This window comes from Fusarium phalaenopsidis (genome assembly GCF_050370095.1).
Source record: "Fusarium phalaenopsidis strain FUZ10S chromosome Unknown contig_32278, whole genome shotgun sequence".
Lineage (NCBI taxonomy): Eukaryota > Fungi > Ascomycota > Sordariomycetes > Hypocreales > Nectriaceae > Fusarium > Fusarium phalaenopsidis.
This window is the reverse complement of record NW_028145417.1, coordinates 2,474,035-2,500,317: the sequence shown is the minus strand read 5'-3', so window position 1 is coordinate 2,500,317 and position 26,283 is coordinate 2,474,035. Positions and strand designations below refer to the sequence as shown.

Genomic DNA, 26,283 nt, shown 5'->3' with positions numbered 1-26,283 from the left:
AGCCTTGCTTCCCTCAAGGGACGTCATGGGCTCTTCACAGGCCGCTCCGCGCATGACAAGGAAACATGTGCCGAGCGCTGTGTATTGTGTAAGCTATGCCCACCTCTTTTTCGACCTGCCTCTCCCTCTTTGTGCTTCTTTTGTTGCCATTAAGTCCACCGCCGTAACCAATTGCCGCTATCGTTGCTGTTCCATCGAGATGGCTGTGGGCGCAACTACCAGCCCAGCAACTCCTTCTCAATCTTGGCCACGTCCTCGTCTGTGAGCTCCTGGGCCGCCTGGGCCTCGGCCTTGGTCTTGTCGAATCGCCAGAGTCCGCCAGTCTTGTCGGCATCTCCGTCGACTGGCACGCTGACGACCTTGCCGAGCTGCTGGAGGACATCATCCTTGCCCTCGACGGCGGTGAAGTACTGACGCTCCCAGGTACGTTCCTCTGAGCGCTCCTTGGCCCGCATGTCGCGCTGAGCTTGCTCAATCTTACCCTTCTCGATACCAGTGGTGTCCATGTCGCCCTTTTGGATAGCTTCGGCGACACGAGCCCAGGCGCGACGGGACTCAAGAGGATGCTGCTTGTCGATCGGGGCTACCTCGAGCTCGGTCTGGGCAGTGTTGACAGCATCGTAGGTGGCCACAAGAGTGGACTTGGAGTTGGTCTTGGCGGGACCCGAGTAGATCTCAAAGGTCTTGTTCCACTGGCCAGTGACGTTGAAGAGGACCTCCTTCTCCTTGCCTGTAGGGCTAATAGTGGCGACAATGGTATTCTTCTTGCCAGAAAGCCAGCCCTTTCCGCTGTAGTCGATCTTGGCGGTATAGCCGCTGGAGCTGGTGATGAAACTTGAGCCATCAAGCTCTACGAAAGGAGCGCCGAAAATCAGACCCTCGATGTGGAGACCAGGAAGGGTGATGAGGTAGGACTCGGTCTCGCCCGAGGGCAGAGGAACACGCAGGACGGCGTGGCCGATCTGCTTAACAATAATGGTGCTCTTAAAGGTAGCCTTTTGGGCATTATAACCCTCCAGCTCGATACCGGTCTTGTCGTTGCGAATGCAGTAGGCGGTAGCAGGAGGGTGGTGGCTGACCTGCTCTGAGACGAGCGTGGTCTTGCCGGCCTCGTCGTTCCAAGATCCGAGGAAGAGCTCGCCGAGGAAGGGGTTTAGGGGCTTCTTCTCGTTTCCGTACTGCTCGCTACGGCTGGCGTACTGGTGCTTGAGAGTCGAGAGGAACCACTTGAGGACTAGCATGGCCCGCTTGGCAGGATCGGACTCGGCAGCGGGAGCGGTCAGGACGGGAGGGTGCGTTGCCCAGTACGCGGAGAACTCAGTGAGAGACTGCGAGGAGAGGATGAAGGGAGGCGCAGTAAGGGAGGAGAGATCGCCATTGAAGGATGCGATAGACTATAGAGAAAGTCGCAAGGACGAGGGTCAGCAGCTGGAAACGCGACCACTTGCTAGCTCCATGGGATCGATGATCAAGGAGTATATAGTTACCTTGACGAAGGCGGACCAGCTGCTGCTGTTCGCCTGTGACTGCGAAGGCGTGGTGGTTCCAGACATGATTGCTGATCGGCGATGTACCTATACGGAGGAAGAGTTGTCGAGGTTGGAAGTAGGGTTGTCGCGACAGGAGGTTCTGAGAAGCGGTCTCGTGTGGTTGAGCGAGGGGCCCGATCGCGGATTGCGGGGTTGGTGGCAGGGAAGAACAGCAAGTCAAGACGGAGCACGCGGGGCACTTTTTCTACTCCAGCTGTAAGGGACCAGATGTTGGGGGGTTCCTGTTGGTTGTCGATGTAGGTCGGAAGTCAAAGTCTCGGTCGAAGGATGCTAGATTGAAGCTCTCGGTGACTGACACTTTTGGAAGGTTGGCGGTTGTAGAAGTCTGAAGTCGGTTTAAACTGCTGCTTGAACCGGTTTCAAGGGAGAAAGGGGCAAATTGAGCTAGCAAGAATCAAGGTGTAAGGGAGAAGAGCAAGACAAGCAAGACAGGAGGAGGCACATTGATTGATTTGCAGTCGAGATTCACATTAGGCGGACAAGGCAATAAACGGGTAATTACTGGCTGATCACGAGACCACCTGTTCATCAGTAGAAACCACCCCTAGACAGGCTCAGGGAGATTGAGATGCGCCCATCACGGATCATGAGGATCTTCCCCGTAACTAGGAGCGAAGCGCGGCTGTGCCCGTCCCCAGCCAGAACCCATTACGTCAACACAAGACACCTCTTTTTGACGCCTTGGTTGGAGGGGTGGTGGTTGGTTGTCATGGATGCATCGCCTGTTCTAGCGTTTGATGGGCGCGCACAAGGGGGACGGGAAGGAAAAATAGTCGGTGGCCTCCCCCCAACAAGCAATTTTTGCTAATCAAACATCACGTCACTTTTCTCGCGGCCCGGAAACGCTTCTTCCCGTCCGCCGCTTTGTAAGGGCCCTGGACTTCAGTGTCCAGAATGGTGGATTTTTGCTTTGCTTTTATCATTTGTGAGTTTTTTATCCACGGGGCGATTTAGCTTGAACGGGCAACACGCGACATCCCACGAGGGCAATGGCTGGTTTGTGGGGCTGGTTAAGCTTGGCGAGTTAATCGTAGCTTCACAGATGCATGAACAACCGCTTGGTACCTAGTTATGCAAAAAACAACACGAGATCGTATTCTTTTTCTTATTCAGAGGGATCCATGGCGAACAGCCCTTGATACAAGACCCCCATCTCATCACGTTTAGTGCCTCGACGTCATCTATCCCACCCCTGTCAAGAGATCTTCATCTTGTATGCATCCTCGGATGCATCCATTTACACTTGCATCTTGACGAGACAAGGGCCATGGACAAAGACCGTCAATCTCAAAATCAAATCTTTTGTGGTATCTCGTAACTAAACTATAGCTTTTTTGGTATACACTAAAATATACATTTCTATCATCCCGTCGTCAAATACCCATCCATCTAAACCTTGGCGCCAAACATTGTACTGTACCCAATTAGCTGTACTTCCATCCCTCAATCAACTCCGCAACCTTGTCCAGTCCTCGTTGCATCGCCATTCCAGCCGGTGTTCCCTGTCGGTACCCTCCTGCGCCGTCCCGATCCTCCCAAACATCCCAAACAGCATTCGCGTGGTATTGCTTAGCTCCCTTCTCCAGTAACATCCTCACACCCCCCATGTGACCGCGGAGAGCCGCATAATGCAACGCCGTTGCGCCCCTATCGTTCTGGTGGTTGACGTCAATGCCCTGCTGGAGTAGTACCTTGAGAGTCGCCTGGTTGGCTGACGCCTCGAAGAGAACTGTATCCCCATGCGTCGTCAAAGCCTTCGCATTAGCCCCTAGTCGTAGCAGCAGCTGAACTGTTGAAAGATGGCCGTGAGAGGCTGCTACTGATAGCGGTGTTCGTCCAGGGAAGATGGTGCTCTCGAGAGAGGCACCGGAAGATACAAGTCGAAGTAGAATATCATCTCGCGCGTGCTGAGCGGCAACATGAATAGGCGTTGTCGGTGGCTCGGGCACAAGATACTCTCCATCATCGCCATAGCTGGTTGTGGGACTCATTTGCAGACCAGCGCCCTGCTCTAGGAGCGCGCTCACCAAGTTCATGTCACCCAATTTGACGGCGTGAGAGAGCACGCTCATACCATCAGGCCCAACTCGCTCAGCATCAGCACCAAGCTTGATCAGACGAAGAGCGCTCTGACTGTTGCCTAACTTGGCTGCCACTAATAGGGGAGTTTCGCCCATTTTGTCCAAGAGATCAATAGGGGCCCCTGATCCAGCCAGCAGTTGAAGAACATAAGGCTTATCCTTGTGTGCCGCCATATGCATAGGCGAGTATCCAGACTGGCCTTGTGTCACTGATGGGTCGGCTCCTTTGGCAAGGAGATACCGGACAGACTCATCGTGTCCCGTCGCGGCTGCAGCGAGGAGCGGCGTGTTGCCGTTTCTGCTCGACCCGTTTGGGTTCGCTCCGCTGTCGAGGAGAACCGCCGTGATGGGTGTGCACCGTGAGCTGATAGCCATCGTCAAGGGCGTGTGCTCTCGAAGTTTTCGATCGACGTTGGCACCTCGCGACACCAAAACCTGCGTGAACTCTTGATTCCGCATAGAAATGGCCAGGTGAAGCGCCGTCTTACCATCCGGTAATCGCACCTCCAGATCCGCGCCAGCTTGTACCAGTCTCGTTGCTGCCCCCCATCGCCCATTTTGGATCGCCAAGTGCAGTGGAGTGTGTCCTTCGTAATCAACGAGGTTGAGGTCTGCTCCAGCGTTGATGAGAACGGGCAATGTCTCGTCTTCGAGGACGTCCGAGGCAGCGGAGTAGTGAAGAGCTGAGCGTCCATCGTTGTTAACCGCATCGATGCGTGCCTTCATGTGAATCACAAGAGTCGCAAACTGCTCCGAAAACCCGCACTTGATGCCCCTCATGAGTGATGTATCGCCATCAATGGTTGGCTCGTCCACGTCGGCGCCAGCGACAATGAGAAACGCAGCGATAAGCATGTGTTCTTTGTCAAAGGCGCGATGCAATGGAGAGAGCATTGACCCAGGTAACATGATGTTTGGATCAGCGCGCTGAAGCAGGATCTCAAAGACGGTTGTCTCATCGCTCCGTTCGATGGCATGATGGAGTTCGTGCGCAATCTCGTTACTTCGTCGATAGGTCACTCCCGGAGGTGGCACAAGTGTATCCAAGAGCACCTGAATCTCAGTAGAGTCGCTGACTCTGGGCAGCACCACAGACCGTTGGTTGGGCGCTGTGAACCTTCGACCGAGGCTTCGCAGAGCCTCATCGACGCCGACATCGGGCTCAATCACTCGACGCCTGCTGGAGACATCTTCACTAAAGCTATAGCCAGCCCTGGGCAAGTGTTAGGTTGAACTTGAAAGATAGGGGGTTACTTACCGAGTCGCGGTGTTGAGGAGAGTGTGAAGAGAGGCTTGGTGGGTTCGGAGTCGCCCAAGTGACTCTTTCAACGCCGCCTCATTCCAGACGATAATGAGTTGCGGCTCTGTGAGATGAATGCCGCTATCTCTGTCCGGTCCCTTGATGCGCTTGAGGGCTACCCTCAGCTCGTGGACATCCTTCGAGACTGAGTAAACGAATTCGTTATTTGACGCCCGAACAATATCTGCGCCGCCGTCAATTGCCTGGCTGAGGTCATGTAGCCTGCCGAGCGCGTCTGTGATGGCCCGACATTCCTTGGCCAGCGCCGACAAGGTTACCGGACCAGTGTTGAGGCAGTTGGCGAGGCCTCTGCAATCGTCCGAGAGCTGGTCGCATGTGTCGATCAGATCTTCAAGGCTTTCCTTCTCGACTCGGCTTCGAAGGGGATCCATCCCGAGGCGATGGAAAATTTGATGGTAAATGAAGCAAAACCACGCGCCAACAAACTGCCCAAGACTTGCGCAGGAAACCTGGGGGTAAAGTACGATTTGACAGCTCTAGGACGCCCACTGCCCCAGCGGATCTAGGCCGTGCTTCCCCGTGCTCGTGTTCGTGCGCTACAAGAGGGTTGAAGCCTCAAAGCAACAGAGTGACGACTGTCCGCGCTCTACCTGCTGCACACCGTCGTCACAGGCCGAGCTAACCCACAGGCACCCAGAGGCCCGAGAAGCAGAGCGAGTCGGCTTCTGGTCCGGTACCAAGGCCAACATCATGATTGTTAGCGTGGCTGCGTGGCAGATAGGATCCTGGGCGTTGCAGCGCAGTTAGCGCGACTCGCAGAGGAGCAGCCACCACAAACCGTCACCCAACCATTTGGGTCTTTGCCGATCAGCACCTAGAACGGCCTCGAATCGGCAGCTCAGCCAGGCTTGCCGGGTAACGGAGCCTGACAGTGGCGTCTGCGCCCGCGTCTTGCTTGAGTCGCTCTCGCTGCGTCTTTTTTCACGTTGGTAGGCTAGAAGGATCTTTAGCTGCATGGGGAAACAAGGCCGCTAGAGGCATTGCTGACGCTTCCATTGTGGTCAGTCAATTTGGTTCAATATCATGACGGCTGTTGCTGACCTCGAGGGCACTGATGGAGTGGAATTCTGCCGTAGTCTCGTGCGCAACGGCGAGGCGTTACTTGGTGCTGCAGATTCCGGCCGCGAGTGGTCCCCAAGCCCATCTTCCATCACCTTCGTACGATGTGGCATCAAGCGTAGCGCGGCTAGAATCACAGGTGGCTATTTGGTTTGATTGGTGAAACTGGTCAGGCTGAGAGAAGGTCAGTTCCTGGCCTTGAAAGGCTGAACGCATCTGCAATCTCTGGCTCCTTGCCTTTGCCTTGCATGACGAACACAACCGTGCTGAGGAACTGCCGACGGGGCGTGCATTGCTGAAGATATTGGCAGAGGTCGTGTTTCTGTCGTGCAGCGATGGATCGGGGCTACCAGGGTCAAGCTGGGGGATCTTTGCAGGGATTGTTTAATCTTGACGAGGGCGCTCACGATGTGGGCACTAACTAAAAAGCATACCAAGCGCCAGAGAGGCAGTGATCGCTTCAACGGCAGCTCTTTCAGCACTCAATATTACGAGCCTATGAATACCTAGAATATTGTAAAAATCATCAATATCAATATGCTTGCTACACAAACGTCACATAGTATTTATTTACTGTCCTTATCAATCTACGTCTCATTGATGGCAATGAAACACACCCCCTCTGGACCGAGAGTGTGGATGACAACGGAATCGAGTTTATCCGGATCCAACTGAGCGGATCCGACACTTCTAGCCCCCGGCTTGGCTTTGGGTTGCGTCACTGAAGTCCCGGCCCTCCATTGCTGACTTGGACCATTTCCAACGACTAACTCGGCTGTTGTTCCCAACGCCCTGCGAGCCACGTTTCACGTACACGCACTAGTATCTACTCTGTTCCCTCTACCGCCCTCCAAGACTTGCCCACTCTGGCTGGAATAATCTGGAAAGGCTCGCCGGCGGACGCTCAACACGAGAGGTCCCAGCGGCCGCGCATTACAATGACCCAGCCATCCACACAACCGCAGCTCACTCCACAGTTTTGTTTCTCTTATGGAACACTTCGAGGTAAGTCTGGGCGGTTCCTGTGTAACGACGCCACAACTGTGCAGCCGATTGACTTGAATCTAGACTTCCTGCGACTCTCGAGATCGTCGATCGACGACTCCATCACGCAGAGCCTCAATGCTCTAGTGACCCCTTCTCGATCCGGGTTCGATCCCGCCTCCACCTCCCAGCGCTCCCCGAGGCCCATTTCAAAACAGATTGACTCCCAGGCATGCTCGGAGTTTAAAGACAAGGTGCTGTTCCCGTCCTGGGAGGCGAGAGCAGAGGTCTTGAGCTACTGCGCTCTTGTAGCCGCGAGTCCAGACCCCGACGACCCCGATCGAACACTGAGGGAGCTTGAGAAAGAGAAGGACCGCGAGCGAGTAGTTGATGAGCGATTGGATCCATACTCTGGCAGATTCTTCCCACGAGAGGCGCGCACCGAGCGCCTGGCTTCGCTTGTCCGACAAGAGAGAGGCGTGGAGAACATCGTACGACATAGAACCTGGGAGGTAATACAACAACGATGTGGCGGTGATCCGTTCGACGGCTGGGAGGATGCTATAAGCGTCTGGAAGAAGGAACGAAGTTCGAAGCCACCGGCACAGTCATGACGGCTTGGTGTGCCTCTGCCTTATATGATTGGGATAACGACTGACCACCCACCCTCTGGGTAGGGAACTTGTAAAAGATGTACAACATGGAGAGGCGCATTTTATGATAGAGGACCCAACTCTTGTACGATGAATATTATTATACGAAACTCTTCGACACAATAAAATGAAGATCAAGATTACGATTTCGTGGTCGTCATGGTCATCCGTGTAGGTTCATGAGAGCCCTGGATCAGGCAACAGGTCAAATTTCGACTTGTGTAATTCACAGGCTGGCATGCCCGTTACACAGCTACGAATTATCATTCACATTTTTCAGCATTAAGAACAGATTTACCCAACTCATTGGCCTCTTTCTCCTCATATACGGAGGCGATTGTTGCCTTCAATGAGCAGAGCTGGACAGAGTCATGGATCCTGGCTGCCCCGCCAAAATCACCACTACCTCACAGCAGCCCACCAGAGACAGCCCCGAGAAATTACCGACCTACCGCACGAATTGCTGTCCACTCCATTTCGCAACAGTACCCTTGAGCCGTAAACATCACCCCTCCATAGCTTGGTCAAGGAAGCTGACTTTTTGCCCTTCATTTTCCTTCACTTCTACGAGGCAAGCTTGATCCCGCCCTTTAGAAGCTTCCTTGTACCTTCCACCGCTTCGCGCACAGGACGCCCCTCATTCGACCCTGACTGGCCGTCCAACAGCTCGTGATCGCCGACAGCGGAACCAGACTTCGAAGCACCTTGCTCCCGACAATACTTCCCGTGTACCATATTGACTCTCCAGTCGATCGATAGTCACCCACATCCACGATGCCGCAACCTCTCCCCTCGAAAGAGGCATCCCTCTTCCGTTCCGTCATCCGATACTATGAGGACAAGCAATACAAGCGTGGACTGAAGTCCGCAGAGCTTATCCTCAAGAAGCACCCCAAGCATGGAGACACCACCGCCATGAAGGCCTTGATCTTGAACGCGCAGGGCAAGACGGAAGAGGCATTCGCCTTGGGCAAGGAAGCTCTGACGATGGATATGAAGTCGCACATTTGCTGGCACGTGTATGGTCTTTTGCACCGGGCGACCAAGAACTTCGAGGAAGCTATCAAGGCCTACAAGTTTGCTCTCCGGCTAGAACCGGAGTCGTCACAGATTCAGCGAGACCTGGCTATCCTGCAGATCCAGTGCCGCGATTATGCTGGCTACATCCAGAGCCGAACTGCCATGCTCCAGGCCCGACCGCAGATGCGCCAAAGCTGGACGGCGCTTGCCATTGCCCACCATCTTTCTGGAAACCCTGCCGAGGCTGAGAAGGTCATGACTACCTATGAGGGAACTCTCAAGACCACGCCCTCGAAATTCGACGTGGAGCATTCCGAGGCCATCATGTACAAGAACTTCCTCATTGCGGAGCAAGGAGATTACGAGCGGGCTCTCGAGCACCTTAATACCGCAGCGAAGCAAAACCTCGATCGATTGGCCGTTTTGGAAGCTCGTGCTGAGTACTTGGAGAAGCTGGGCCAAAAGGAAAAGGCCGCCGAGGCCTATCGGGCGCTCCTCGACCGCAACTCAGAGCATCCCCATTATTATGAGAAGCTACTTGAGGTTCTTGAGATTCCTAAGGAAGACACCAAGGCTCGAAAGGCTATCTATGACGAGTATGCCGAGAAGTCCCCTCGATGCGACGCCGCCCGCCGACTGCCCCTCGACTTCCTCACGGGTGAGTGCTAGAGTGTCTTCTGGCTCTTGCGCAGAAGCTGACTAGACTACAGGCGATGATTTCAAGCAGGCTGCTGAGGCCTACCTGACCCTGATGCTCAACAAGGGTGTTCCGTCGACATTTGCTAACTTGAAGCACCTCTACTCTGATTCTTTCAAGAAGGATACCCTCCGTGAGCTTGCTGAAAAGTATCTTAGCTCCCAAAACTCCGATGCTTCAAGTAAGGACAAGGGAGAGGCGGCAGGACTTTACTACCTGGCGCAGCATTACAATTATCACCTGAGCCGCGATTTGACCAAAGCCACTGAGTACATCGACAAGGCTATCGAGAAGGATCCTAAGAGTGTCGACTTTTGCATGACCAAGGCCCGAATTATCAAGCACAGCGGGGACCTGCGAAAGGCCGCTGAAACTATGGATCGTGCCAGAAAGCTTGATCTCAAGGATCGATACATCAACACCAAGGCCGCGAAGTACCAGCTCCGCAACAACCAAAACGAAAAGGCACTCAAGACGGTCGGTCTTTTCACCCGCGCAGAGACGGTTGGCGGCCCTCTGGCAGACCTTTTGGATATGCAGTCTATCTGGTTCTTGACTGAGGATGGCGAGGCATACGCACGACAGGGAAACATTGGACTCGCCCTCAAGAGATTCCAACAGATCGCCAACATCTTTGATGTTTGGCATGAGGATCAGTTTGATTTCCACAGCTTCTCTTTGAGGAAGGGACAGATCCGAGCCTACGTCGACATGATTCGATGGGAGGACCACGTTCGCGACCACCCCTTCTTCTCTCGTGCCGCTCTAGATGCAATTGAGGTCTACCTGAAGCTAGCGGACAAGCCTTCCGCCAACGGAGTCAACGGTGCCGAGGATGAAACCGAAGAGGACGCCCTCGCCAAGAAGAAGGCGGCCAAGAAGGCCAAGAAGGAACAGCAGCGCCTGGAGCGAGAGGCTGCTGAGAGGCAAGCTAAGCAGGATCCTAACAAGGGTACTAAGGATGGAGAGGAAAAGAAGAAGGACGATGATCCTCTAGGCCTGAAGTTGGCCGAGACTACTGACCCTCTTGGAGAGGCTATGAAGTTTATCGCCCCCCTGCTCCAGTTCAGCCCCAAGAACATCGACGCCCAGTTCGCTGGTTTCGAGGTCTACATGCGCCGAAGTAAGTCAAATGCTGTTTTTGGGAAACCAGTCACTAATTCCTCTGCAGAGAAGTATGTCCTTGCGCTCCACTGCCTCACAGCGGCCTTGGCACTCGACCCCAAGTCGCCTCGTGTGCATGAGCAGACTGTCGCGTTCCGACATCTCCTGAACACAGCCACCGACATTCCGCCCAAGGTTCTTGAGGTGCTAAAGGCTGAATTCAAGGCTATTGAGCCTTCTACGGACCTCGCCGCCTACAACGACGAGTTCCTATCTGCGAACAAGAGCAGTCCTCGTCACGTACTGTCCGCCATCAAGACGCAGAGGCTACTAGGCCAGGACAAGGCCAAGAGCGAGGAGGCGGTCACTGGAATTCTAGAAATTCCCAATGTTGAATATTCTGATGCTATTGAGGGCTTGGAGGTGCTCAAGAGCTGGAAGAGCTCACAGGTGGAGGCGTTCAAGAAGGCGGCTCTCGCAAAGTTTCCCGATGTGACTAGGCTTGCTTAAGCGCAAAGGAGACACAAAAAGATGGATGGTGTTTGAATCATGCATGTAGCACTGAGAGCATATGAGAGCTATGATGTTACGTTCTGACCATGGGGCTTATAGCGCAGCAGAGCATTGGGCGGAAAAGGTGAAGGGTGGCAGACTGGCGTATGGATATCCTCATGGAGACAGACGATGGGGACTTGGAGTTTTTGGGAACATACGGAAAAGTCGAGGCGCCCTGTAGAACGAGCATACCAGTCTTGGTGATCAAGGTATATACCAATGTATAGGATGATCTCACCTGCATGTTTGATGCTGTTTATGGGTATGGAATCCTCATCTGGGCTGCTATGGAGGATTCAACCTGGGTCCAGGTCTGAGCTAAGCACTTGTCGCAGTATCCATCCACACGCGGCACCAGGCATGTCGCAGGAGAGAAAATGTTGACGAGCAGTGATTCGTCTTCACAAAAGTCATACACCGCCGTCAGCAGCCACTTGTTAACGCTGCTGCAACAGTTATCGCATTGCAGGCATTTCAAGGGGGCACCAATCTCGGAAGCGCGCCCCGCGGACGCCCGCCCTGCAACGGATATCCGCAGCGTCCGACCCCGTTCCATTCTACCTACGGGCACGGCACAACTCTCCAGATTCAACACCTTCTTTAATTGTCCTTCTTTTCTCCTCCGACCCCTTTTCCTTCTTCCCTTATCGATTTGGGGCTCGAATTCACTTTTCCGATATCGCTCTCTTCTTGGCCTACTTTGTCCGCTCTTTAAGCGTACCTTCTCCCGTCTCTGATTTGCGACGCCGCGCATCGCTTGACGAGCTTACGAACAGCCGCGCAACATCAACAACACGATCCTTGTATTTTCCATGTGATCGCGCAAAACGTTCCAAAGACACAATTATCGCCGAGACACTTTACTTTCGGAATGGCGATGGAGAGCGACAGGACAATGGACGAAGGAGTTGGAATGCAGCTTCTGCTGGAGGGCAAGAAGACGCTGACGATTGGCGTCGATGCTTTGGAGCTCAGCGGTGCGGATGCCTCGGAGAATACCTGTGGAGGTTCCCTCCTTTTACTGATAATAACCAGACCCTGTTGCAAAGAAGTCGGGCCGCTCATCTTGTAGCCCCCTTTCTTCTCGTAAGACTCCCTTTGGACCGTCACGTTGTGCTGGTGAGGCCAGCTGCTGATCCCGTCTCCCTCCAGGACCCGTCTCGAAGAACAGTGTTCCACTGTACAACGTTCTCTGGGCCGAGCTCTCCGACAATCGCATCACCGTCAACTATGCCATACACGCTTCGAAAACGTTGATCAAGCCTGGGAAATGGTCATTTGCGCTCGCGGTGCCGGACGAGGCCGGAAGCGGCACCTCCCCCGAGAGCTTCGTCAAGACCCTCCTATCGCGCGCATACGGCGATGCGCCTCCCCAGAAGCGCGCATATGTCTTGATCAACCCGAACTCTGGCCCCGGAGGTGCCGTAAAGAAGTGGGAGAGTGAGGTCAAGCCGCTCTTCGACGCTGCTAGACTGCAGCTCGATGTAGTCATCCTGAAGCGCGGCGGCGAGGCCACTGAGCTTGCGGAAAAGGCCGACCTATCGAGGTACGATACAATCATGGCTTGTTCGGGAGACGGAACGCCGCACGAGATCTTCAATGGCCTTGCGAAGCGACCTGATGCTGCCAAGGCGCTCGCTTCGATTGCTGTTAGCCACATCCCCTGCGGTTCAGGGAACGCTTTCTCTTGTAACCTCTATGGATCCCATCGGGCCTCCTTTGCTGCCCTCGCTATCATCAAGGGCGTGGTAACTTCGATGGATCTCGTCTCGGTCACGTCCGGCAGCAACCGCATTATCTCGTTCCTGTCCCAGACCCTGGGCATCATCGCCGAGAGTGACCTGGGTACTGAACACCTTCGATGGATGGGCAGTGCACGATTTGAGGTTGGAGTCTTACAGCGAATGTTCAAGAGAACGTGCTATCCGTGTGACTTGGCCGTAAAGGTCGAGATTGACGAGAAGGAGGGTGTCAAGGCGCACTACAAGCACCACGCCAGCACCACCAGCCTGACTGCGCTGGCCGAGACAGCGCCTGCGGAAAGTGAAGGCCTGCCTGCGCTCAAGTATGGTACAGTTCAAGATGACCTTCCTGAGGGGTGGGAACTCGTTCCCTACGACAAGATTGGCACGTTCTATGCCGGTAACGTAAGTCGTTCTGAGCCGTCGATGGCCAATAACGTAAGCTAACTTTGCTCAGATGGCATACATGTCGCCCGATGCCAACTTCTTCTCCGCTTCGCTGATTTCGGATGGTTGCATGGACCTCGTCACTATTGATGGCGACTTGCCTCCTTTCACGGCGATTAGGGTCCTTCTTGACGTTGAGGCCGAGAAGCTGTTTGACAACCCGCATGTCACGTACAAGAAGATTACGGCGTACCGAATCATCCCGCGAAACCAGGATGACGGCTTCATCAGCATCGACGGTGAAAAGATTCCGTTTGGACCTATCCAGGCCGAGATACACCAGGGCCTTGGAAGGGTCATCTCCAAGGCCGGCAAGTATGAGGCTAAGGGCCCTGCGAACTGGGACAAGGTGGCCCTGTCGGACCGAATTCACGCTTGAATGTAAGAACGGATTGGAAACACACATTCTAACACAAGTATGAGAGAGTCGAGGAGGTAATTAGGAGGAATGAGAGGGGGGCTGAAGTCGATGATACCCATTGGAAGAGAGCATGTTCTCTTGGCAAGAATAAAAACCAACTCAGGTTCAAACAATAAATAATTTCAAATTCTTGGTTCATCAAAGACTTGACGCAACTTCCAAGTGAATGGATTAGACCTCTTTGTTAATGCCCTTTGGTGAGTAGCATGTCAAATCAGGATGCAGGAACGACTGTGGATCGCGGGGCTGTCAGCGCGACCTCCATATCCAGCTCGAGAGCTACCCCACCACAAACCTCCTTCAAAGCATCTTCATTCATTCTTTGCCGTTATCTCTAGACCCAACTTCTTCAAAAACCACCCTTCATTACAATCTACTGTCGTTACGAGACCCCCCGTGACGCCTACGAGCATCAGGAACCGGATCACAGCTGCAAATCTCCTGTGCGCAACTGAAGCTCGATCACGAGATGCGTCGACGAGGAAACAGGATGCCCTCTGGTCCTTGGGGGAGACTAAAGCCTGTCGAACAAGATCCGTTGCAGAGTGTTGGTTACCCTTCCAAGGGAGATGGAAGGTATGCGCGGGGAGATGCTTGATCAGTCCATCAGAGGGGACAATGGCCCCTTGGGCTGGACGATGAGCAATCCCGCTAATCAAGGACCAGGTTACTACGCTCAGAGACTCAGAAATGGTACTACAACCAGATCATAAGGCGTTTTCTATCCTTTTGTACGGATGCGGGCGAGAGAGACGAGTTGTTACGAAGGTTAGATTCGCTTGATATAAGGGCAGTCGACGCTGCCTTGGCTTCAGCCCCCCGACAACCCACTCCTAAGCAACCACGAGGAACAACGGTACAGTCTACCGGAGTCGCAGCTGCTACAGAGAGGCTTGCATCATTATCAATAGCGGGGCCTTCCAGCGATGCTTCCCGTCTACCGTCTTCCGCCTCACTTCCGACCGTCGCTGAATCTTCGACTTCGGCTTCAGCAAAGCCTTCCAAGGAGATTCAACCAATTATTCCGCCCAGCGGTCCATCCGACTCTATGAAGGCGGCTCTTCAGAATCCCAGCAACACCAAGGAGCTTCAGGACGTTCTTATGGCGCTTCGGAAACTTCGAGAGGGCCTGGTGGCCAGTAAGCGTGCCGATGAGTTCGCCTGCCAGGCCTACATCTTCTCTATTCGGTTGTCGATATTTGTCAAGCACCCCGAATCATACCACCCTGCCATGCTTCACCTCCTTCGATACATCGCCAAATGGCACAACATGCCACACGGTGAGCTCGCGGAAATCGCTTCCTACTACGCCCTAGATGCCGCGTGCCGGCGCAAGAACCTGGCCGAGGCATATTCTATCAGAAACGACTTCAAGATCAAGAACAGAAAGCTAGATGTTATACTGAGGGCACTTGCCCATGACAATTATGTCGCTTGGCAGAACATCAAGTACAAGGTGGACCTGCCATTCAGCAAGCTGATGGAATGGGCAGACGACGACATGAGGCTTCATACCCTGAAATGTTTTGGAGCCTCGTACCTTAACGTGGATCTACCGTTCTTGGAATTTTGCACCGGCCGCAAGTGGGATGAGCTGAAAGAGAAGGACAGTGTTGGCTGGGAGCTAGAAGACGAAAAGGTGACCATTCGAAGGATCAAGAAGAAGTGAGGTGCGTTTGTGGCATGTCAGCGAATATTCAAACAAAAGACGTTGGAAGTGAGCGATCTTTTCATCTTCGGGCAGATTTCTCAACTTTCAATAATAATCTGCAGCGTTTGCATCTCTTGTTTTCCCTTCTTTCTTGATTGGGAATCCACAACTCAACCTCACCACCCACCTTTTATCCAACGCATCAGAATACCCATTCGGCCATTTTTGAGAGATGATCTGTTTGAATATGAAGGTATTGTATGGAAACGGCCCCAGTTCATCAAAACGCAGACAATTCCGAATGGAGCCCAGGCTCTTCACTCAACTTCTTACCGACTTGCAGGTAGAAGTGAACGCCAACTTCACTCTTTCCTTCACTCGGCACTCGAAAGCTGTCACCAGAAGACCTCATTGGAGCACCCGCGATCTCACCATGGCTCCTCCCAGAAAGAGAGCTAGATCTTCGCGACCTCGCAAGGAGGATTCGCCAGTGGCACAGCAGTCTCTCAATGCTCTTTCCGACTATCGCACCTCATGGCTGCTCAAGTACGTCTGCTTCTGTACATCTTTACCAGCGCTTGTCACTAACATGTTTGCGCTTCCCAGGGGCGAAGACCAGGTTATTGAGCTCAAGGTGAAGGGAGAGACCTTCCAGGTAGCCAAGAGCGTTCTCACCAAGACCTCGGAGTACTTCGACGGCTGCCTCAACAGCCAGTTCGTCGAGGCCAAGAAGCGAGTGATCGACTTTGGCGACGATGACGATGATATCCAACCCCGATACCTTGGTCTCTACCTCGGCGTCGCTTATAGCCACGTCTCCATGGTCCCCCATACGACTCCTCGCCCCGCGACCAACCCTGAGATGACTGCGGCCAGAACTCCTCTCCGTGAGTGGGTTGAGGTCTACAAGCTTTGCGACCGCTTCATCAGCACCAAGATGGGCGACTACATCGAGGAGTGCATCGACGTTGCCATTGGAGACGGACACCGCGCTCTCTTCCGCACCCACGGCGACGAGGCTATCCAGCGCCTGCTCATGCGAGACTTTGCCGCCGCGTACGAGGCCCTTTACCAGGAGAACACTGCGCAGCGCGACATGGGCAACCGCATGGTCTCTTACTTTTGCGAGGCCGTCAGCTACGGCGTCTGGTCCAACAGCATGACCACGGGCACCCTCGACGACCACCCCCGCTTCGTCGCCCACGTCTCCCGTGGCTTTGCGCTCAAGCTTCTTCAGCTCGAGGGTAGCCGCAAGCTCAAGCGCAAGGAGCTGTCCGGTCCTAGCGCTCAGGATCCCTAAACTTGGGGCCTCTGGTTTATTCACAGGGTTGTCTCAGAGGAGGATGTGACTGTGGATTTGAGATACTCTGAGAAAGTGGTGTGGATGGATGGTTATTGAGAATGTAAACTGCCTGATATCAAGGGTCATGGGGTAGATATACGGGCCCAAGCAAAGTTGAGAACGATATGGGCAGCATCCATCCAGGGCAACGTATATAAAATGAAAGCTTTCGTCTTTACATGATTCCTAGTATGTAGTGAATGTTTGAACGCAGCTCACAGTGAATTACGATAGGTGAATCCAAGTCAAACAAGAAGCGAGTGTCCAGTTCCAACTGTGAAATAGCTGCGTCGGTAGATTGATTGCCAAGCAATCTCGACATATTAGACCAACTTCACAGCCAAAATAGCCTCCGAGGCCATTCCATCGATTTCATTGCTGACCGTTCATCTATGGGAAATTGTCAACTCAACTGTACATTCACTCACGAGAGTCACCTTGGCTAGGACTCTAACAGCACTTACTAAGGACTTATCATTCACTACGCATTTTTACCTCGCCGTGTCAGGACGACAATGCGATGAGGTTATGATTCAACTATGATAAGTTTAGGATTATACGGTACTGAGTTGTGATTGAACCGATCTGTCTTCTAGGTAATCCCGACATCATGCTAAATCATGCAATTCGATTAGCTTAATGGCGATGCGCCCTGTTCAAAAGCCCTCGCTTCGAGTATCGTTGAGGCTCTACGGCTAGGGTCCCGGCGGAGGCTGCTGGCTAAGACGTAGATACCGTCCATGGGATGCAAGCTCGGGTTTCCCACCGAATGGTTGACCAATCAAGAGGATCGCGCAAATAATCTCGAAGCTGCACATGCCAGTCATTGATTGTATGGTGTTTATTTGATGCTTAATGTCTTGGAACATTCGCTCGTTCCTGGATCTGAGCTATCATCCAATCCCCCCATCCATCCACCCCCAATCTTGATGCAATGAGGTCAACACACAGGGGGCTCCAGAGATGCCCAGCATTTCTTTCCCATCTTCTCTCGCTGATTACGCAAGGAATTCCTCGGCTCAAACTCGAGGACAATGCGTAAAAATTGATCCATTTCGTATCGTCATCGTATAAAATCGCGGAACAAGAACCCCGGTGCCAGGTGAGACGTAATGGACTTCAATCACCGCGGGCTGAGAGCCAGGAAAACAGAGGCTCGACCTCGTCCAAAGTGGTCCCTTCGGAACGGCATGGCTTGCCCTGATAGGGCTTCGGGCCAAACGCCGGCTAAGAGAAGTTGGTGGAGGAGGACGGGGAGTGGGGGCAATCGGGCTAAAAGACCGGTCGGGAGTGTAAGCCGGCTCAAGACCTCGGCCTATGATCCAGCGAAAGGAGCATGACGTCTGACGGAGCAAGACGACGGAGGACCGAGGGTAAGAAAAAAAAATCAGGGGATGGAATAAGTCAGTGAATAGGCAAAAAGGTTTGTTGACGATGTGTGAAATGAAACGAGAGGATGGATCTGGACTGTCGCATTGAATATCTCTTCTATACGGCGTTGTCTTCCATATCCAGTAGCCGGGCATATGATCACCGAGGCCGTCGGCTCCGAGTTGAGATGTCCCATATTCTTGGGGTGTCGACGATGACCGAGGATCGATGTGATTCCGAGCCGCGAGGTGAAAAAACACCAAAATATTCCGCCATTCTCAAATGATAATCCCGCAAGTGGTATCCCTTTAAACGCCGTTCCATGCAAATGCCGACTGATGCCTTCAAATCGTCGTGATATCCGTGCAGTGAATTCCGAGGCCGACCCGTTTCCAGGGTGGTGTCGCTTCAAACAGGTAGCTAAGGGATGGCGAGAATCCCATCCAGGTTGGTTCTTTTTTATGTTGTTTTATGGTGTATGTTTTGGTTGTCATGGGCGTGATGATTTATCGCTTCTCGTAAAACTCGATGGCCTTTTCGAGCTCGTTGAGACTGGATCGGTCGCCGTACATGTTCATGAGGGTCTCGTTGCGCTCCCTGAAGGCGGCATTCTCGCGTTCCATGGCCTCAATCTGGGCCATGCGGCGTGTTTGAACCATGTCAAGGTAGGTCTTGACGCCGTAGCCTACGACCAGAACGGCCCCAACGGGCTTGACCCTGGGATGGTGGTCAGCACCTTTGTGTATGAGATGAGTCGCGTGACAAGACTACTTACCACCTGCCAAAGGGCATTCTTCTCTGGGGTCGAAGGTGAGGGACGATGTTAGGGTGGACACGGGCGGCGGTGGAAAAAGACTGTCGAGGAACTTGGATCATTGTGAAAGGAGGAAAAGAAAGTCAAGTAGAGTCTATGGATGGATGTTTGTCTTGGGTCTTGGCAAGGGCAAGGTAGGTGACAGATGGATTCGGTAAATAAGCCGCAATACTAGTCTATTGATGGGGGAGGAGCTACGAAAAGTGTTGGGGGTGGGCATGGAAGTTATTATAACTCCTCGAGGTGAACCTGGTCTTCCCTGAGTGTATAGCCGACTGGGCCCGGGAGTTGGTGGCCTGGCTGACGCTGATGATCGAACCACAGACGCCTGGGGATGGCGGCGATGGGCGATGCTTGGTCTGTGGGGCGGGGGTGTGAGTGCGGCACTGGGGCCGATCAGGTGCCCAGACGCCTACTGCACAGCAGAAGAGTGGAGGGTTCGCCCGGGAACGGCCTGGAGAATTAGGGGACAGTGGAAGATCTGCCCTGTTGGTCTGGAAAGCGTAAAGACACCCGTGAGCTTGGGACTGGACGGGAGTTTTAGAGAGTGGGGAAAGCTGTCTGGAGGGTGTGGCACGATTGCGGGATGGAACTTGAAAATGGCGGGGTCGGGAAGGATGGGATTGGACAGGTCTGCATCTTCACATTCGCAGCTTGTGCAGTCGACGAGGGTTGCTTTTTACACCGAGACCAGCAAAGATGTGCTCCTGATGATGATGGTGATGCCGGGCGTGCCGCCAGAGAGGCTCAGGAGGACAGAAGATGCTGTTGTTCGAGATGACGATAACTTCAACAGCAATCAACCCATTATCGGCTGGACTCGGGAAATGCGTTTTCGCCCTTTGCTGCCCCAGATCTCGCTCCGCAACGTTGGCAAGGGGAGGCCCCTGGAAAACCAGAGGGGAAAACATTCGACCACGGCAATGCAACCGCCAGGGAAGGCACCCGTATGCGGCCAAATGCGGGGCGCTCCCTTTGGCTGTCTCACCACCATGACCTCACCATGGTCTCTCTCGGGCCCTGGGTGGCCAGTTTGCTCAGAGGGAATCCCCTAAATTGCCCTTGACTGCCGCTCTGGAATCGCTGGCGAGTGGCACCCAGCGTCTCGTGTGTCACTGGACCTTCTGCTTCTGTTGCTCCTTGCTCTTCCCCGGTTTTTGTGGCGCCACCACCTCGCCCTGTTGCATCTGCATCTGTGGCACATCGTGGCACATCTCGTCTTCCATCTCAACCATCTCGCCCAATCCTTGACACGTCTGTTCTCAAACAACGAGAGAGATAGGCCTCTGCAGCTGTTTTATTGATTTCTACGTACTTTTACTCGGTCACTTTCCGAGTTCCCCGCATTTCCCTACTGCACCTCATACCCATGCTGCTATGTCTTCCCGGTCACACTCTTGGCTCACTTGGCTCACAATCTCTAATAACGAGACCTTCTTTTCTTTCGATGCTAGCACAAGCACGCGCACCCCGTTGTGTACACGTTTTCAGCCGTCCCTCCACGCGCGTCAAGACGCGACAAGACATGCGACTGGCCATCTGCAAGAAGCCACCCTGCCGCCAATCCAAACGGGATCCTACCACTGATCTACTAACTCTGCAGAGTTACTATCCTCACCGACCAGATCATCGCAGGGTCGATCAATGCAAAAATCCTTTACAGCAAAGAACAAAACTAAAGACGGTGTTGCTCCCCTTTCGTATCCGCATTCATATGCCGCTTCTCGTCACGGCGCTTCAGCCTCCTTCAATCCTGCAGCCACGATGGGGAATCCCAGGGTCTAGGCTAAGCAATTCGATCATGGCTCCACGAGACCGCAGAGTCATGGCGGGTCGTTGTCCACAGCATCCACCGCCAGGCACATCAAGCTTGTATCCGTCTTGAAGAGCCTCAGTGCCACCATCACATCGTTTCCTATTCAAGACATCAGGATATCACCACGACTATTTTTGAGACGGAAGACGACAAACAACGCAACGCCAAACTGCCGATCAATACAGTGTGTGCTGCATGCCCCCGTTTTGCGCCCAGCTTGTCCGTCATGTCCTTCATTGGACCGTCCCGTGGCCATCCCCCGCGACTTGCGCTGCAACCACCGCCGTTGACTTTGATCCTCCTGCAGCCAGCATGGCCTCAATTCAAGTGATCTGGGCTTGCTGAACAGCAAGTGAAACCAACAGCTCTCCTCTTCAAACCTGTGCGTTCCCCAGACGGACGTCTCCGTCTTCCGGGCCGGCAGTGGACACCCCCCTTCCCGGCAGCATGAAGCATGGGCGGCCCGGTTAGATAACATCTTGCTTCTTCAAGCCAGACGCGTTTCAACAGATGCCAATGTGCCTGACCGCTGAGTTATTGTCAGCAAGCTCATAGGTCGTTGGAAGCAAGTGCATGTTAGAGGCTTGCGGAGAAACTATCGGTTGCCGAGGCAAGACATTCTCGGATATAGCTTTGCTGCTTCCGCATTCACCGAGCTGCTGAACTGCATCTTTATTGCCCAATCTCCCTCTTGGAATGTGTTAATTGGTTCACGGGGCGCCTTCGGCCATAGATGTGATACAAGTGCAGATCCAGCAAGAGGTCGGTGTCCGAACCGCATCACTTATTTCAAAGCCAAACTCCGTTACGGGGTAGTACCCCAGGAAATAGACCGTCCTTGGCATCTGGATTCGCTTGGCTTTATGGTAAGTGCGAGTGAACGTTTACGAGGGGGTGGTCGATCCCGAATACCGAGTCAAGGCCAGCAGAAGCCATCACGTACAAGGGAGCAAGGCTAATACTCCTGCAGGGATGGCGCTTGTGGTCTCTTGTTATTGTTTGGAGCCAAATAACGTCACTCATCACCTCACTTAGTGTCTATTGAGACATTTGATAAAGATGGAGCTGACAGGGGAGCGATGTTATGCCCCAGTGTCAATGGTGTCTAGTGCTCAGCCTGGTGCTCCATCTGTGTGTTGCCATTTCCCTGGCAGACCGCCCTTATATGTCCAAACGAAAACTCCCATGGTACATACGACCATACCCACCGGAGAACTCGGGATCCCGTCCGCTCTCCCATAGATAAGCCGGTGAGGGGCGGATTAGTAGTTGGGTCGGTGACGACCAGCGAATCCCCGCTGTTGTATGTTTTTTTCTCTCTTCAGAGCTCTTTCTCTTTTTGCAGAAAGAAGAGTCTATCTATCTTCTGGGACTGTTTTGCTTCTTGGAAGAGTTACATCACTTGTCTCTATGGTGTTAAATGGGCGACTAGAGATGCCTGACTTGTCTGCGTTGTTGACGAGCATTGGGAAATTATACCTACCCTAAAATGTTGATAGGATGTTGCGAGGTCTAAGCCAATGGTTGCAAAAAGGAATGTGGGAGTTCTAAGGAAAGAATATTCAGGTTTTATTACATTATATTCCCTGGGTGCGTCAAGTCAAAGGTCGGGGTTCTGTTAGATGTAGCAGCATCTTCTATGGACTATTCCCACGATGCGACGAAGTTCAAGATACAGCATTTAGCAAGACGCACACACCTTTCTTAACTTCCAATGAGTCCAGAAGAAGAGACATGTGAGTGAGAAAAATGACACAGCGTGGCTACGCTCTCCTTCAGCTCCCGTATTGCAAGCTCATAGATCTCCTTGCCCTTATTAGTACCATACCTCACATGAAGTACACGGTCTGATCTGGCTCTCCTGGTCTGTTCCTACTTGGGGTGTAAGTTCCCCCGCTCTTCCCAACCCCTCCGAGATATCCTACTTGCTCGAGCACATCCTCCTCCGTCAGATCCTCCCTCTCCCTGAGTTTAAAGTCGTCGGCGTCATCCTCCTTGAGAACCTTTGGGACTGGATACTTTTCCATCCACTCCTGCCAGATCTGATCCCAGGCCTCCTCCAGCCTGATGTCCTTTGTAACCAAGCACTGTCGTATAAACAGCTGACGGTAGCTGAGGAGGACCGCTGTGAGGAACTCGCCGACGGCCTCGCGGGACCCGATGATCCAGCTCTCCCTCCGGGGCGTCTCGTGCACTCGCCAGAGCTCGGCCGAGATGAGAAATCGGAGGATATAGTCGTGGAGAGTCCATTTCTTGAACTGCACCCGTCTAGCGGTCAGGTAACTGTGTATCTTCTCCACCCTTTCTGCCGTCTTGACGCCAAACATGAGGTCCAGGAACACTGGCCGGGCGCGGATGAGTGCCGCCTCGAATTGCTTGTCGGTGGGGTGTACACCCAGCCATACAAACCCAGCCAGCACCTTCGAAGCGTGGGATCGAATAGTTGGCGAGTCTATGAATGACAATATCTCAAAGCACTTGCGGGTCTTGTCCTCGGGGCTTTTCAGTCTTGGGAAGAGCATGATCACCATGGCTTCGGCGAGGTCGTGAAAGTAGTCCTCGACGGGGAGCCCATCGTGGCACTTCTCCTGATTCACGGGGTATGAGAGGGGCATCATAAAGACCCGTCCGTCTTTCTTACATGAGGGATCGCCGCACCATGAGTGATATGGATCTGGTCTGCCCTCGGACATCTGTTGGCGGAGGAACGCTCGGCGAGTGTGCTGATTCCGAAGGACCCCGCCTCGTGATGTAAGGCCAATCAGCCTCTTTGGTTGCCAAGGAGTGGTACGCTTTTGCGTGTAAGGCCTTTTGGCCATGTTGGTGTCCTTTATCTCACCATCGTTGCTCGGGTTGGTATCAGATTCCGATGCTTTGACAGGCGTCAGGGGTGTGTTCATGTTTGACTCGTTGTCATTAGACGTGCGAGTCTCTGGGGATGAGGATCTAGGGACCTCAGTGCCCAGAGCGCTCTTCTCGTAATCCATGGTTTGCCGCAGAAGCGTGAGTTTCAAGGTAGCGATGATAATTTCTCGGGAGAACGCGCAGAAGAGACCCGTAGCATTGATAAGTAGTCACCTTTGGCTCAAATTAATGTGTTTCCCACTTGCCGTCCTGGGACTCAATGGTGGAACACTAATAAGAACAATGAACATGGATGAGGAAGCCTAAGGAGTATTATGACATATCGTGGAAGACCATGGCTAGAACAAAGAATAGAGACATATTGGCGACAGACCAGATGTTCTGGCGTAGGATATGTGCATGATCAACAATGAGGAACAAAGATGAAGGCAGCAGGCTTAGATGACAGGAGCCCTAAAAGACAAAGACACGTGGGACCCAAGCTTATATGTGTGAAAGCCAAATAGTGGCTGGTTTGCTGAAGATAAATGACCACGTGGCTGTGATAGGGGTATGATATTGCGATAGATTCACCATAGGAACTTCCTGCACTTCTTGCTTCCACAAAGACACCGCGTCATGTGGTCTACATCACCTTCAGGCTCCTCCCCATCATTCGATACTCCGTCAACATAGTCAAACGTAAGTTCCGTTCCCTTTGGAATATCCTTGATGGCGAACAGAGCCAGATCGTGAATATGCTTGTCGGCATGGTCACCAACTCGTGCAAAGATGCGCATATTGGGATCACAAGAGTGGTTGATGAATCGAGTTGGGCCCGACATGAACTCGCCGTCAACCTCCAGCGGCGGACCTTTTAGGCGGGGATCGTAGGAGCTAGGGTCGGTGAATTTGTCTAGGGCAAAGAGGTAGACGTCCTTTCGCTGAGATATGGCCGACTGGGACCGTCGACGATCTGCCTCTGTCGACGTGATGATCTCGCCGAGATAGCGGTCGACAAATTGTCCTTTTTTAATATGGTCTGTTGACCGAACTCCTGTAATACCAGTCAGAAAACTGTAAGGCTGAGACTGAGCAATAAATTAAACAAAGAATCACTCACCCCATCCACGATCCTCAGTCCGAAAGATTTGGAGAGGAATCGTGCGGCCACGTTCAACAACGCGGTTCGGGCAGTTAATGCTGCATGAGCAGCCTTGGTGACATTCATAGATTGGCACCTTGGAGTCGTAGAACTTGGAGCGGAGAAGGCCAGCTTTGGAACCGTGTGTGTGGTACGCGTAGGCCTTTCTATGGACCTTTGGCACATCCACGTCCATGCCGTCAATGCGATCCCCAAACGGGTCGTCATCTTCATCATCACTTGATTCATCCTCTGCTAGGTCGGCGAGACAGAGGCAGCTCGTATACTGGCAGTCTCCGTCGTTGGCGCAGGAGCAGCCGCTTCGGAAGCTATCACCAGCTGGCTCAACACCTTCTCCAAGGACCATGTTGTTGATAAAGCGGAAGTCATCTGGCAGAAACTCAGAGTCTTCTTCATTGACTACCGTGATGGGGATGGTTGAGTGTGTCGGAAAGGAGCGGATCTGACACCAGTGGCAGCCATCGCGTTCGCCCTCATAACCCTGTGATGAGGTTAGTTAAGGGCGCGATGACTGGAGCGATGCCGATCACTACTCACCTCTTTCCCATGGTAGAAGAAGTGCCTCTCGGTTGCCTTCTCCATTATAGATGCGCCTGATCACGGTGCCTCAGTGATCCACTCTGCTGAGGTCGAAACGCGGTTGTTGATGAACTATGGAGCGCTCATGCGAGGAATCAGATCGTATTGTTCGCGATGAGAAATTTCACTGAGTCGACATAAAACAAGGTCCTCTTATCTTCTCCGAGTCATATAATTGATTTAGATGGTACGGAGCGACACGAAATGTTGGTTGACGAAGGGGGTTTGCTGTGAGAGATGGATAATGAGTCGGTGGATGTTTGTGTAGGACAGGCTGGTGGCTGATTGGTGGGTGCCCTCGGTGAAGATGTACTCACCTCGGTGAGAGCCACTCATTTCAATGGAAGAAGCAATGCTTCAGTAAAGGAGGGCATACCAAATTTCTACCGCTACGTAGCATATCCGAAAACCGAATCTATGAATCGACTCACTTATTTCAATGTCAATTGAAGCCTTTAGTTGTTTCTTGCCCTTGCTTGGTTTGTCCCTTAGTCGCGTTTGCATGGATGTGAGCCCTTTGAGATACAATGTAAGCCTGCTAATAAACAACGGGATGGCACCCTCCAATGATGCAAAATGGACATATGTAATAGGCTGACAATGATGCACTTATATTCCCCAATGGAATCCTGTGATCACCTACAAGCTATCAAACGTTTGAGGGTCATTGTGGGATGTCCTCTCCTCCGCTTCCAGCTCTGACGACGAGATCTATGTCATTCGGTCGTTGAATTAATCTTCTTTGTGCCTCTTAAGTATTCAGAAAACGTTTTCACTTTCTAGATGTTTTTCCAGGGACTCGCTGAGAGCTCATCCTGTCGACACAGTTAGACCCGAGATTCTGGAAAATGTTTTCCGAGTACTCAACAAAGCCGGGGTAGACCATTCACGGCTGATTGCGTTTGTAACTTTTCATATCGCATGTTCCGCTGTATGTCTCTAACTAGGATGCCCCGAGCGCATACTTGATGTGTTAGCCGACATATTGCTAGAGTCCGTCTCGTTTGGTCCTTCTGAGCATGCTGTCGCAGAGAACAAGCACCTGAACAAGGCATTGGAGCAGGTAT

General features: G+C 52.9%; 10 protein-coding genes and 1 non-coding gene across 11 annotated transcripts; 6 read left to right on the top strand and 5 right to left on the bottom strand.

Annotated features, from left to right (window-relative positions):
* Window positions 1–215: 215 nt before the first annotated feature.
* On the bottom strand, window positions 216–1,553 carry LRP88_01397 (OSBP family protein; the record flags this gene model as incomplete). The annotated part of the gene is made up of 2 exons (XM_083238083.1): window positions 216–1,394; window positions 1,488–1,553. The coding sequence occupies 2 exons, from the start codon at window positions 1,551–1,553 to the stop codon at window positions 216–218; spliced, it is 1,245 nt and encodes a 414-aa protein (XP_083106588.1).
* A 1,421-nt stretch (window positions 1,554–2,974) lies between these two features.
* On the bottom strand, window positions 2,975–5,323 carry LRP88_01396 (ankyrin repeat-containing domain protein; the record flags this gene model as incomplete). Its single annotated transcript, XM_083238082.1, has 2 exons — window positions 2,975–4,826; window positions 4,890–5,323. 2 exons carry the CDS (start codon window positions 5,321–5,323, stop codon window positions 2,975–2,977), a joined length of 2,286 nt encoding a protein of 761 aa, XP_083106587.1.
* A 652-nt stretch (window positions 5,324–5,975) lies between these two features.
* Window positions 5,976–7,609, top strand: LRP88_01395 (caffeine-induced death protein 2; the record flags this gene model as incomplete). Its single annotated transcript, XM_083238081.1, has 3 exons — window positions 5,976–6,150; window positions 6,283–6,393; window positions 7,017–7,609. 3 exons carry the CDS (start codon window positions 5,976–5,978, stop codon window positions 7,607–7,609), a joined length of 879 nt encoding a protein of 292 aa, XP_083106586.1.
* Window positions 7,610–8,422: 813 nt separating this feature from the next.
* Window positions 8,423–10,979, top strand: LRP88_01394 (peptide alpha-N-acetyltransferase complex A subunit NAT1; the record flags this gene model as incomplete). The annotated part of the gene is made up of 4 exons (XM_083238080.1): window positions 8,423–9,326; window positions 9,379–10,488; window positions 10,539–10,591; window positions 10,665–10,979. The coding sequence occupies 4 exons, from the start codon at window positions 8,423–8,425 to the stop codon at window positions 10,977–10,979; spliced, it is 2,382 nt and encodes a 793-aa protein (XP_083106585.1).
* A 940-nt stretch (window positions 10,980–11,919) lies between these two features.
* LRP88_01393 (ATP-NAD kinase-like domain-containing protein) lies at window positions 11,920–14,089 on the top strand (the record flags this gene model as incomplete). The annotated part of the gene is made up of 5 exons (XM_083238079.1): window positions 11,920–12,001; window positions 12,060–12,110; window positions 12,177–13,171; window positions 13,224–13,562; window positions 14,045–14,089. The coding sequence occupies 5 exons, from the start codon at window positions 11,920–11,922 to the stop codon at window positions 14,087–14,089; spliced, it is 1,512 nt and encodes a 503-aa protein (XP_083106584.1).
* A 35-nt stretch (window positions 14,090–14,124) lies between these two features.
* Window positions 14,125–15,303, top strand: LRP88_01392 (uncharacterized protein; the record flags this gene model as incomplete). Its single annotated transcript, XM_083238078.1, has 3 exons — window positions 14,125–14,134; window positions 14,301–14,327; window positions 14,546–15,303. 3 exons carry the CDS (start codon window positions 14,125–14,127, stop codon window positions 15,301–15,303), a joined length of 795 nt encoding a protein of 264 aa, XP_083106583.1.
* A 415-nt stretch (window positions 15,304–15,718) lies between these two features.
* On the top strand, window positions 15,719–16,585 carry LRP88_01391 (uncharacterized protein; the record flags this gene model as incomplete). The annotated part of the gene is made up of 2 exons (XM_083238077.1): window positions 15,719–15,831; window positions 15,892–16,585. 2 exons carry the CDS (start codon window positions 15,719–15,721, stop codon window positions 16,583–16,585), a joined length of 807 nt encoding a protein of 268 aa, XP_083106582.1.
* A 1,919-nt stretch (window positions 16,586–18,504) lies between these two features.
* On the bottom strand, window positions 18,505–18,874 carry LRP88_01390 (uncharacterized protein; the record flags this gene model as incomplete). The annotated part of the gene is made up of 2 exons (XM_083238076.1): window positions 18,505–18,715; window positions 18,774–18,874. The coding sequence occupies 2 exons, from the start codon at window positions 18,872–18,874 to the stop codon at window positions 18,505–18,507; spliced, it is 312 nt and encodes a 103-aa protein (XP_083106581.1).
* Window positions 18,875–21,820: 2,946 nt separating this feature from the next.
* Window positions 21,821–21,936, top strand: LRP88_01389. Its single transcript, XR_014475141.1, has one exon. It is a non-coding gene; the product is annotated as a 5S ribosomal RNA (ribosomal RNA).
* A 521-nt stretch (window positions 21,937–22,457) lies between these two features.
* Window positions 22,458–23,615, bottom strand: LRP88_01388 (uncharacterized protein; the record flags this gene model as incomplete). Its single annotated transcript, XM_083238075.1, has 1 exon — window positions 22,458–23,615. One exon carries the CDS (start codon window positions 23,613–23,615, stop codon window positions 22,458–22,460), a length of 1,158 nt encoding a protein of 385 aa, XP_083106580.1.
* A 447-nt stretch (window positions 23,616–24,062) lies between these two features.
* On the bottom strand, window positions 24,063–25,219 carry LRP88_01387 (SET domain-containing protein; the record flags this gene model as incomplete). The annotated part of the gene is made up of 3 exons (XM_083238074.1): window positions 24,063–24,529; window positions 24,596–25,118; window positions 25,175–25,219. The coding sequence occupies 3 exons, from the start codon at window positions 25,217–25,219 to the stop codon at window positions 24,063–24,065; spliced, it is 1,035 nt and encodes a 344-aa protein (XP_083106579.1).
* Window positions 25,220–26,283: the final 1,064 nt, after the last annotated feature.